This window comes from Crocodylus porosus, unplaced genomic scaffold (assembly GCF_001723895.1).
Source record: "Crocodylus porosus isolate Cpor-Errol unplaced genomic scaffold, CroPor_comp1, whole genome shotgun sequence".
NCBI lineage: Eukaryota > Metazoa > Chordata > Crocodylia > Crocodylidae > Crocodylus > Crocodylus porosus.
In genome coordinates this window covers 9,585,614-9,598,507 of record NW_017728951.1, presented here as the reverse complement: position 1 = coordinate 9,598,507, position 12,894 = coordinate 9,585,614, and the positions used below count along the sequence as shown (strand labels likewise).

The window sequence follows — 12,894 nt, the reverse complement described above, 5'->3', positions numbered from 1 at the left end:
TGACCCCAGCTGACTTCCTGCCCTTTGGGCAGGGGGCTGGACTTGATCTCCCGAGGTCCCTTCCAGCCCTAATGTCTATGAAATCTATGAAATCTGCTCAGGTCCCTTCCGACCCTAGAAACTATGAAACTGAGAGAACAATACTGTGGTTCCCCAGGACTTGAAAAAGAGTCCACAATGAGAGGGATTGCATTTAATGGGCTGGGCATTAGCCTATGTCTTATTCAGATGGGTTGTACTGACCTATCTTTGTGGTAGGTTCCCATCAGCATCTTGGCCTTCTTGGATATCTATGTGAAGTACATCACAGAATAGCACCAGTACATGGACCCCAGCTGACCACTGACCAGAAGTGATGCAGAGGGGACCACCTTAATCCCCTTCCACCCCCACCCCCACCCCCACTACTGCTACACCTAAAGGAGTACAAGGACTTTCTAAATCTTGGACTCTTCCCTACCCCCATAACTGTATCCTGCATCTCTCTATTTGTAACTCCATGGGTGCCTATAAACCACCTCCCTACTCAAATGCAGTATTGTTTGCAGGGTCTCTTATATACTCTTTATATTGGCATTGCACCCCCTTTTTTCCCCTTTCCCACCAATCACCCTTAAGCTCAGTTGGCTTCATGTTTCTTATGTAACTCAGTTGCGTTCACACCCCTACTACCACCTTCTACCATGTAGGCTAGGGCTGTGCAAAACTTTAGGTGGTGATTTGATCTGGAGGAGATTCAGCCTGATTCGGTGGCCGAATCTCTGAGTCCGAATCAAATCAGGGGACCAGTTCAAAGGTCCAAATTGATTCAAAGCTGCAGCAGGGAGCTGCAGCTACTCCAGGCTGGTAAGTACTAGGGGCAGGGGAGGAGAGCCTGGGGGAGGGGACCATGGGGGGGACCCCTGCCAGCCCCCCCAACCCCCCCCCGCTCTCCCCGCAGCTGAGTACTTTAAAGGAAAGCCCTGGTGCTCCTTGGGTGTTGCTGGGTGGGGGGGCGATCCCTGCTGCCCCACTAGCCCACGCTGCATGGGGGGCTCTGCCACTTTTACAACTGCCAGGAGCTGGGACAGCCATTGCCGGGCTGGGAGAGTGGGTAGGGGATGGGCCAGGCCTGGCTGATTCGGATTTTTGGCTGCTGCTGAATCTCCAAATCAGATTCAGCCGAATCAAATTGGGACAGTGGTTCAAATCACCAAATCAAATCACTGTCCCCTGAATCGGCCAAATCTGAAGCGAATACCAGCTGCTTCGTGCAGGCCTAATATAGGCCCTCACTTAGGTCCTTTATATTTCCTTATGCCTCAAAATTTTGTCATCTCGACCTTTAACATTTTCTGGCACCAAGGGAAAGGTTTCAGGGCTGGCTTTGGCCCTCCCAGTGCCAACCTGGTATTGCAGTACTTCAAGCCCAATGTCAGTTCCCTGCAGAAGGAACATCACCCATCCGTTTGTTTTTTTAAGGGCCACACAAAAAAAGGTTTCCATCAGCATGTTTGCTTAATGTGGGCAACATTTTATGCTCAATGTTAGCTGCATTTAATCAACTCCATAATTGCTTTCCATTACTGAGTGCATGCTATTTTTGGCAGCAATTTAATGATAAACAATGTATTTAGTGAGATTTCCTTGTCTGCAATTATAAGATGAGGAGCTTTTTCCCCTACGCTAATTGGGGAAAAAAAACCTTGTCTTGTATTTGAGTAAATATGGTATTACCTATTGCAGAACAATAATATTAACTGCAGCACCCTCCCTGACAAAAGGCTCCCACCCCCACACCAATATGCAAAAGAAAATCTATACCTGAAATTTCTGTCTAAAAAGAGAAAGTTTGTTTTTACTGCAGTGATTTTGTCTAATAGGGTTGCACAGGGTAGGGTATATCCCCTTCCTCACCCAAGGAACTCCAGTGATGTGAATGGGATTGTTTCTTGGCGTAAGAACTGAAACACTAGTCCCAAAAAAACTAAGTAGAATTCTAGGTTGAAAGAAGTAAATTCATGGTAACTTTCAACTACTATTTATTTTAACAAGATACTGTCTGGTGTCTCATTCCTATCTCAGTTAAATCAGTTTTGTACTGAAGTAATTCCAAAGTAACTCCACTGACATTAACAGAAACACCTCTGAAGTTGTTTGCAACTGTTAAACAGGAGCAGACCAAGCATTAAAATAGCAATCAAATATATCTTCCCTCCTTTCATATCCTGTTCAATCCTATCAGGCCAAATTACGGCCTCAGGCTGGAAGTCAGTAATGAACCAGAAATCCTTAACAAAAGAAGGAGCAGAGAGCAATTTCCACTTTCGATTACTACCTTGATTAAACATGTGCAGTCTGCTCTGCTCTTCATTAACAGAGCCTTGCTGGGATGGAAAATATTGGTTAAAAATTCTGAAAGAGAGAATTATTGGGTAAGGTGTCAAATCCTACAGTGAGTTTTACACTTGGTTGCCATTGGGTTTAAGTAAACATCCAACACAAGCAATGAGCCTTTTGCTGGAGAAGGAGATAAAATGTGAATGGCAAACATCAAGGTATTAGTTTTCAAAAATTCAGTGGGTGCCTAATCTATGTCTAAACCAAAAGCGTGGTCACAAGTAAGTATGCACATCAGTGCATGCAGAACCGGTAACAGCGTGCATAAATTTAATGAGGCAGGAAGAAAAGCCTCCAGTTTGTGATTAAACATGGAACTCCAGAATACTTTCATCCTTTAAAAGGAATCATGAAATAGGATCTGGAAACTGAGGGTGCCTGCGGACATGCGGGGAGGCTGCTCTGACATGCTGTAAGTACAGTGTGTGAGAGCAGACTCAATTAATCAAGTCTGCTGGATCATGCTAGTGAGCCTCCAGCAGCCTCCACATCTCATGTATCAGCATCCCCACACTTCAAAATGGTGGCAGGTACTTTAACTAATGCTTGTTTGACAAGCTTAAGGTAAAGCACCCCTGCCACCATTTTGAAGCGCGGGGATGCTGATACATGAGATGCTGTGGGCGCTTTAATTACAGCAACTCTCAGAGTTGCTCTAATTAAAGAACTCCCCTACCCCCGGAGCATGTGTAAAAATGCCCTGAGTTTCTGGTCTCAGCTGTTCTAGAATGGGCAACCTTCCCCAACCAGAGAGGGGGAGCTGCCCCTTGCATGGCAGGTACTCTCTTGCCCATATATGAAGGTGCCAAATTCACTGGCTCTACCACAGCTCCACTTACTCTTCCTGCAATGCACAAACTCAGTGCAGTCTATGTAGCAGACAGTGGAACTCAGATCAGAACAGTCTGTATGCCTTGTGTTGATGCTGCAAAGCATTTTCCTTTCTAAGGAAAGTGATATATAAACAATATTATAAGGCTTGACCTAACTGATGTTAACTGGTGATCACTAATGTATTAGCATGGGCAGTTCCAGGATTTACTGAAGAGGGGTGCAACACACCACCCTTAAGAGCATTGGGGTGAGATATGGCTGGAGTCTCCAGGCTGGTAAGAGACACCAGGAAGCCAAGCAGGGAGCAGAGGCACAAAGCGGGGGAAAAAGGCTGCCCACCATTGCCACCACTGTTTCCAGCTGACCTGGGAGCTGGACGAGCCCAGAGCCATTCCTGCCCCACTCCATCCAGGGGCTGTGCAGAGTGGTTTTCTGAGGAGCCTGGCTTAGCCAGGGACAACAGCAGTGACAGCACACAGATTCTTCCTTCCAGCACCTGCTCATGAAAAGTGAGGGGTGCTTTCTGGGGAGGGACAGACAGGTAGGGATCTGTCACTGGAAGGAGGAATCTGTGCACCACCAACACTGTTCCCAGCCAAGCCCAGTACTCCCTGCAGTGGGAGGCAGGTTCCTCCTTCCATTGTCTGCTCCTGGCCTGTGGGGATCGTGGAGGGGAGGACTGCCACTGCTGTCTCTTGCTAAGTTTGGCACCCCATGCAGCCACAGTCCAAGGCTAAAGCAGAGCACAAGTGGCTCTGGGGCTTCCCCTGCACCCAGGTCAGCCAGGGACAGCAGTGGTGCAACAACACAGCCCCCCAGTCCCACCCCATGTAAATGTATAGCATCAGTAACATGATTGCTAATAGAATAATTGTCAGATACTGGAAAAGAGATAGAAAACTTAACATAAGCAAGTTGCACACTGGTTTAGGTGAAGAATAGGGTACCATATGTCCAGGTTTTCCCAGACATGTCCTCTTTTTGACACCCTGTCCTCCTGTCTGGGCAGGTTTTTAAAATGGAAGCAAATGTCTGAGTTTTTGCTCTACCTCTGCTTTTCCCCCACACTTGCGGTGTGGCTGCTTGGGGCCTGGAGCAGCAGGGAAGGTGATTGGTTGTCAGGGGATCATGTGCTCCATGTGTGGCCCCTGGCAGCTGCTCCCAGGTAAGAGACAGCAATGCAGAGAGAAAGTGTGTGTGTGCAGGTGTGTGAACTGCATGGGGAGCAGGGCGCAGGGGCTGCAGGTTTGGAGTGAGGAGCACCATCAGGGCTGGTGGGGGACTGTGGCTTAGGAGTGAGGGGGCAAAAGCAGGGCACAGGCATATCATGCCCCACCCCCCAATCATATACCCCTTCCTTCCCTTTCCCACCCCCTCACCCCCAGGTATCCTCTCTTTTGATACTAGAAATATGGTAACCCTAGTAAAGAAATTTCAGTACTAAGAGTTACTCAACGGCAAAATGTTAATGCTGAAGGGGTTATCAAAGTGCACGATCCTGTGTTTTGTCATATGTAATTAAAAAGTTGAAGTAAATTACTACTTTCACATTTGTTTTCCTTATTCTTGAAACCCAAACTTTACTGTATAAACAATTTCCTTTTATCTTTTTGTCTGTATTATCTTCATGCTCAAACACCTTTTCTCACCTATACCATCTCTCTCTCCTTCTCTTTCTTGAAAAATGAGGAAAACCCACACTTTACTTCCAAACTTTAGCATCACAGGGAGGAAAATAACCATGTACTTACAACCAGAGAGAGTTTCTCCCTTGTGTGATAACTCCAGTGAACTTTGTTAGCCTCCGAGCATCTACTTCAATCCATTGATACGGGTCATTTCGTCCTGCACACCAAGCACCATCATAAAAATCATTTTCGTTAACACCTGCCTGAAAAGAAGGCAAAGCTGTCTTCATAAATCAGTATCAATAAACTCAAAACCTTTCATGGAACAAAATAAAAACACAAAATCATCACTCATTTACTTCTTCCTTTGCGCACACAGATGTTCTAACAGTCCATGGAGAACCCTCTCTCAAGAACTGTATAGACTGGCCAAGATATTTTATTTCCCAAAGTGGAAAAGGTATTTTAAAGTCACTTTAAAAGATAAGTTCTAGAAATATCAATTTAATATACAGTTGATGGGCCTGATTTTGAACAGAGCTTCAATCCAACTTGTGTTTCTGTGCTTTCAAGTAAATAAATCTATCCAGCCCAAATTAGCCATTGGTCTTCTGAGCTGTAAGGCCATGCACTCCCTGATATACCGAGTCATCTAAAGACTGCCCCGTTATGAAGCCCTTCCTCATTTTTTCATCCACAAGGAGTTACAGAGCATACAGAACCCATGAAGCTGGGACCTGCATTTTCCTGTATTCTGACCCTCCATCTTCAGGAATATTCAGGATTCACAGCTAGTCAGAATCAGCTCAAATTATAACTCAGGAACACCCACCTCTCAGTCTTGCTCATAAACCACTAGACCCTCACAGGTATTTTAGTCAGTCAGTAAACATTAAATATGCACAGTCTTCCCAACATTTTCAGAGGAGGAAAAGCTACAAGGTATCTTGACCAACAGAACAAATTGTTCGAAATCCAAATGAATGCAACTGAATCTGAGGAAACTGCAATCAAGCTGGAACTGAGCACAGGCCATTTCCTGGGAAGTTATGACTAGTGGCAATATAAATATGGGTGGAGGAATGGTAAGTGCCATTAACTTCACTTCATTATTAATCCCCTGTAATTCCCCTTGCCCTGAGGTAGCCGTTTCTATTACAAAGTGCAGAAGCTTGATCCACAGCAACTACACATGCTTTTTAATGTTTTTAGACATTTATTTGCTCTGTGTTTTTTAGAAGTTATAAAATGCCTTTCATTACTGCCTTGGCAGTTTTAAGAACAGTTTACAAGTAATTTGAGCTAGCTGGTATCTCCCAAGCATACACGAAGAGCCACATGGGAATATTTTGTAAATATATAAGTAAATGTGGTAAAAAATATGGATTGTTTTTTTCAGTCATCTAGCTTCTTTCGGTGTATATGTGTATTACATGTATGGAATATTTCTAGAAAAGAAATGCTTGATGTTGAGCTAACTTCAACCTTCAGGACACACACCACTGACCATTTGCTGATTGGCTCCCTCCACAAAATAAGCCTAGTAATATCTGGTTTGTCATGCTACGAAGACTGAATTTCCAGTCAGTGGAAGTACTGAAATAAAATATCAACCTGAAATAGAGACACGTCCTAAGAAGGAAACTTCTAGAACTTGCAAGAGCATTTGACTGGAGTCTTTGGTTCAGAATGAGGTCATTGTTTTGCCCATTTATCTGTTGATGAGGAGAAAAAGCTGACCTCTAAAGTACTGTAGCACAAAAAAAGAAAAGGGGAGAGAGAAGAGATAGTGAAATGAGAGCTGTCTCATTTCCATAAGCACCGAAGCACATGCTTAAGTCCCAGTAGTTTCAATGGGGCTAGGGACAGAAGTTACACATAAACCAGTTTAAGTGATCAGAAACTGGTTTAAACCTATAACAGAACATAAGGTCAGTGCACATAAGCCAGCTTCAAAATGGCTGAAACTAGTTTAAGATAAACCCGGTGGAATGTAGTATCAAACTTAACTGATTTAGGTCAAACTATTTTATGAAACGTCTGTCCAGGTTCAAATTAAATCAGAGTTCCCCAGCATCCAGCATGCTTTGCAGCCCTGGGATGGGCTGTACTGTCTGCTCTCGAGAGCAGGGCTGGCCCTGCCCCTCTGCTCCCTAACTGGCTCACTGGCCCTCTCAGGCAAACCCCTACTAGGGGCTGGGGCCAGGGAGGAGGAAGTTAAACTTTCCTTCCCCCAAGGATGGAGCTGTCCTGACCTGTTTACTTAGGGCTGGCTGTGATTGTAGACTACAAATCCCAAAGGCACCTGGAAGCAGGAAAAGGCAGTGATGAGGAATCCTGAAAAGTCCTGCTGCTATGAGTCTGGACTGCAAACCCCAGAAACCTCACGGGTAGCAGGAAGAAGCAAACACACAGGCCATGTGGGCTATGTGCCAGACAGCCATGCTTTAGTGCCTGCCAGTTTCTGGTTTGAGCCACTGCAGGTGTGTGGCTGCATTTCCCAAATCAAAAGTGAATGTCTGTTCATTTGCTTATTGGTTCAATGATTGTAGCTTAGACTAACCTCCAAAAACTGAATTAATTCAGCCTCAGGCTTTTTTACTGTCTGTACTTAGCCTGCGAGTTAATTATATGGTAAAAGTTAAGCACATGCTGAAGTGGTTTAACTGCAACATGGCCAAAGGATAGAACATAAGGATGAAACCTGTATTCTGGGGGGGTTTTGTTTGTTTGTTTTATGCTTGCTTCCACTCTTCTCAGGCTAAAAGAATATATTTTTTACCATGTGTTTTACCAACATGTTGTTTGCTCCTGTTTAATTATAATTTTCCTAGAGAAAAATCTCAATAAACCCTTTTGTTTAAATTTATTTTTAATGTCAGGAGTACTTTAATATGTTTCAAAAAGGTATTTTAAGTTTTTGAATAGGCAGTCTTTGGCTGCCTTTCAGTATTGTTTCTATAAATCGCTTCTGTTCTTAATCAAGCTTTTTGTAGACTAAATTGTTATTAAATATTTTTGAGAATTTTAATGTAAATGCCTTATTATAAATATAAATTCATTATTATCAAGTATTCAACAAAGAATATGGATCAAATATCAAAATATACTCTTCCCAAAAAGCTGTTTCCATCATTTTAAAATAATATTTCTTTAAGGGAATTACAGAACTAGAATTGTGATACAATTGCCAAAAGGGAAATATTTTTAATGTACTTTAAGACATTTGATGCAGTCAGTTTGCAACTAGGATAATGAAAACTTTAATGAAAGCAGGAAATAAGATGGACTAAAATGCCGCAAAGAATTCAATCAGATTTCACTTACACTGGGCATTTTAGTTTTTAGTAAATCTTGTGTCAAACCACATTATCTTCATTGTGAAGAGAGATCAAACACCTGAATCTCAACTGATATAGATGTTTATTACAGGCAGATACATATCCCCAAATCTAAATGGTTCTTAAATTTGCAACCTAAACTTTTCTGAATTCCAGGTTCTTTGGCACCAGACTTTGTTATATGCCATAAGGGAGAGAGGTTTGCAATACAAGATAAGATAAGAACCTTTGGTTGGAGCTGAAGTTTGTTTTGAAAGTTTTGGTTGTGCCCCACCTGCTTAAACATACTGCTGTTTCTGGATCCCATATGCCTTAAATCAGGTGTGTCAAAGTCATTTGGTTCTACATGCAAGGCCAGTCTAGAGGCTGGATTTGTCCAACTGATGGGCCCCAACCACCAGATAGGGTGGCGATTAGTCCTTTTTATACTGGACCATCCTGTTTTTAAACCTTTTGTCCCCTGTCTGTTCTTCAATGAGGAGCAGACTGCAGAAACTCCTGTTTTTCAGTTCATTGGTGGAAATGCATGTCAAACGTTTGTCCTCACAATTTTATTGGCTGCAATTAGAGGTAGGACAGTGCACAGCTAGCAGGATCAGGTTTCCAAGCCAGCCAGGGAAGGAGGGAAGGATGGAGGTAGGGGATCCAGAGGCTGGTCCTTCTGTACCTGTGTGAGGAGCCACGGCTAAAGTGCATGTGCAGACATGGCAAGAGCAGAGAGTGCACTGTTGCATGCCTGACCCTGGGCTCGGTATGTGCGAGGCCCTGGGGGCAGCTGAGCTTCCAGGGCCAGGAACTTGGTCTGCACACTGCCTAACCTCCTCCCCCTCCCCACAACGTGGCCTTGACACAAGGTCATAGCTTTGAGAGCAGGCAGGTGGAGCACTTGTATCTTCTGGAACACCAGTGGGACTGGGAGAAGGCTCTGTTTTTTCACCCAAAGAGCAGCCTGGTGAGTCCCTGGGGTGTCCTACTGCATGGGGATGGGAAGCTTTGGGCAGAGGTGCCCCTGGGCTCCTGGGCAGCTAGGTCAGCTCATTAAGCTATTATTTCTCCTCTGGAACAAGCAAACCTGCCTGTCTCCTGGGGAAAGAAGGGAAGCTCCTGCTGGACAGCTGGCTGCACTGCCTCAGGCTTCCAGGGCCCATTGACCCCACTCAGCCCAGCTCTGACCACAGTGTGGCCAGGGCAGATTCCTGGGTGCCCAGTGTCTGTGATGAATGCTGATAGGGGGGAAGTGAGGTCCCTGTGCAGCCTCTGTCCCTGGCATCCAGTCGTGGAACTGGGATGGAGTGAAACTGGATCCCAGTGTGGGGAGGGCATGCTCGAGCCTTGTGCCTGCTAAGCCACATTCTCCTTAAGCTGGACTGTCTGGAGAGAGTGGCAGAGCTGTGGGATATGTAAAAGCAAGATGCAGGGCAAGTGAGGCTTGGCTCCCTGCTGGCTGAACTGCAGAGGCTCACAAACTTGTTGCTGATCCTAGTACTTCCTCTCTCTCTCTCATTTCACAGGGTGCCATGCGTTCATTGGTGTGGGGTTCATGGACTGAAAGCAGCCTTTTTGTGTGGAGCCACCCCTCAGTGCTGATTGGCCAAGGGAGCCAGTGGTTCCTCCCCTCACCAAGAGGGTGTCTGGTATTCTGCATATGCATCAATGGCCACCCTACCACCACAGGCAGCACACAGGACCAGTGCAATGAGATGCACTAGGGCATATGTGATGCAGTGTATGCCCTAGACCAGCCCTGCACACTGCATGCAGTGTGCACCAGACCCAACCTGGGGTTCACATGCAAAACCAACATGAGATGTGAGCTGCATTTGGTACCTGTTTCAGACTGGTCTTGCGTGCTGGCTCCAGTGCATAGAGACAGTCTGTGGGCCTGATGTAGATCAGCCCTAGAACCAGCACATAGGGCTAGTCTGGCACAGATGCCACATACAGTGCACACCCTGAACCAGCCTATGGGGTCCAGCTCTGGACACTGCACACAGAAGGCACCAAACCAGCTCCATAAGCTTCATGCAATGCACAAGGCCAGGACCAGCATGGGCTGCATGCTCTGGGTCAGTCTGGGAACCATGGGTCAGACTGTAGGGCTCCACAGGCTGGATTCAGCCCACAAACCATCTTTAACACCCATGCCTTAAATGAATGAACCTCCATTTACTTCACTCAGAACAAGGACAGAACCTGCATTTTATTTCCATTTTTCCCATTGTTTCTGTGCTGGACCTTAGACATGCCATTTAATTTCCCTAGATATAAAATGAGAATAACAGGGTTTATGTATCATTGGAAAGCATTTTGAGGTGTGCAGATCACATGGTCTGTAGGAGCATAAATATTATTTTACTGTATATTCTAAATATTAGCCAGATATACATTTTGAGCTAAATTTTAAAAAATGCCCTCTACATTTGAATCTAAAACCATGAAAAACCATGAAAAATAATTTGCAGGCACAACTAAAAGAATGTCAGCTTCTCATAGCCTGAATATCAGGTTTCTTTAGTTCATCTGATAGAACTTGAATTTCAAACAAGCATTGTAGGTATAAAAGATTATTTCAACAGTGTATGGGTGTTAATTTAGAAGACAAGCCAAAGACTCATTTCAACTTCATCCTTTTTTTAAACATGGTACTCACAATCTTCCAATCCCCACTCATATTTATTATGCTTTTGTTCCCCCCAACAATATACAAGACAGAATAAATATTTGCCCATATTACAAACCAAATAGCCATTTTTGTATAGAGAAGGAAACCATGCAGCACTAAATGTGTTAAAAATAAAGGCAGAAATTTCAATCTTTCAGTGAAAACAATACCCAGTTGTTCAGCTGCAATACAAATAATTATATATCTATGTTTAACTTGTACTTAATTCCTAACAGGATGAGGACAACAGTAAGATCCCCTAAAGCAATAATTATTATACCACAGGGAGCCTGTAAATCTGAAATGGCTCAGGACTGTACTTTCAACCAGGTAATGTTCCATTTCCAGTAGTTACTGCCAACACAAAAGAGTAGAAGCAATGAAACTTGCACTCTGAGTTTTTTTACAGCATTTTTTTTTTTTATAAAGAGGTAATAAATAAAGAAATACCAGCAGCCCTCTTTTAGTTGCATGCATCTGATTATAAAAGCACAACTCTGCTAGTCCACAGCACTGATTACAGTCCTTTAAGCAGGAAAATATGGAATGGAAAGGAAATATTGCCTTATATATTTATTTTATAATATAATAATTACTAATGATTTTTCTCAAGCCAGACAAAGAATCAGAATGTGATACTTTTCAGTGAGAATAAAAGTATCTTACAACACGAACCTGTTGGTTTCACAATAGGAGCAGCAGTAGTACCAATACTGCAGCTACCCCTTACTTTGGAAACCCATAACAAATACTCCTGCCTGAAAGGCTGTGCCCAGACAAGCAGAGCTGTGTGGTATGTGGTGCTGCAGACACATCTGCAATGCCACATTCTGCAAGTTCAGGTGTTCTCTACAATGCAATGGAGCAGCACAGGAGTGTGGGAGGAGGATCCGACCCCTGGAAATCCAGGGATCAAAAAAACCTGCAAAATAATAAAAAGTTGACAGGTACCTGCAGGGACAGTGTGCGCCACTCAAAACCGGAGCCAGGCCAGCAGGAGCCAGCCACGGTCCAGCTGCTGGCCAGGCTCTAAGTGGCAGGATTGCCACTGCTGCAGTACCTGGGGTCTTGGGGGCCTCCTGGGAAGACTGCTGGGCCTGGACTAGCCCTGGCCCCAGCCTCTCCTATCCCCCCTGGCATAAACTTGCTCTGTGCCACAGGGCACATGGCACAGACATTCTCCAAGGACACCTTGTAAGGTGTGCTGCTGCTAGTTGTTCCCAGGGAACCAAAAGTCCACGCTCATGTGGATGTGGCCAAAAAGTTAAGAAACCGAGTACTTTTTGCAGTCCTACCCTGCGTAAGAAAAGGGTATCAGAATTCATCCCAGAATTTACAGTGGATTGATGAAGAGTTTTATGCTGGCTTTTGTCAAGCTCTATATCTGGTGCTCATCTCCTTACCCACTTATTAATAGCTTGGTCCTAGAACTGGCTGTAGAATAACATAAAGATTAAAGTCAAAATAGACAGGGAGCCCTGGAAGTGATTACTTTAATGTAAAGTATTTTGGTGTTTCTTTCATCTGTTATATCCTATCCTTCTTGGAATAAAAATTTAAGCTGAAAAGTGATAAGGTGAAACTAATCAATGAACTTCATGTTCTACTTACTTGATAAGCTACCCTTAACATAAGTAGGAAAAATATTATAACCTTCCAAAGGCAGGCAAAACTCTTAAGCTAGAGATGATATCTTTTATTAGCCCAACTAAATAGTAGCAAAAAATGTCTTTGTTTGCAAGCTTTTGGGTCCAAACACCCAAACCTGCTGGAGCTTTGTCTTTGCCCAATCTGCATATTCATAGAGTAACTTTTTCACAAATGAACTTTGAAACCCAAGGGAACTCCACCATCCTTTACATCCCCCATGCAAGATGAAGATTCTTTTCTACGTGGGAGAACTTTTACAATCTTTGAATTGCCTGACAAAGGGTGTTTGGACCCCGCAATACTTTTGAGTTGAGGTGGTGCCAATTACATGGGATGTGTCTATACTTCTGAACCTGTTTAATGTTAGTAACATTACAACATGTAACTTTGTATATTTGAA

General features: G+C 44.0%; 1 protein-coding gene across 1 annotated transcript in view; it reads right to left on the bottom strand.

The window, feature by feature from the left end:
- CPXM2 (carboxypeptidase X, M14 family member 2) overlaps positions 1–12,894 on the bottom strand; it is a 152,501-nt gene that overhangs the window by 90,620 nt on the left and 48,987 nt on the right. Inside the window, exon 4 of the mRNA XM_019556202.1 lies at positions 4,965–5,104. Coding sequence (XP_019411747.1) covers positions 4,965–5,104 — 140 coding nt within the window. The remainder of the gene's footprint in view (positions 1–4,964; positions 5,105–12,894) is intronic.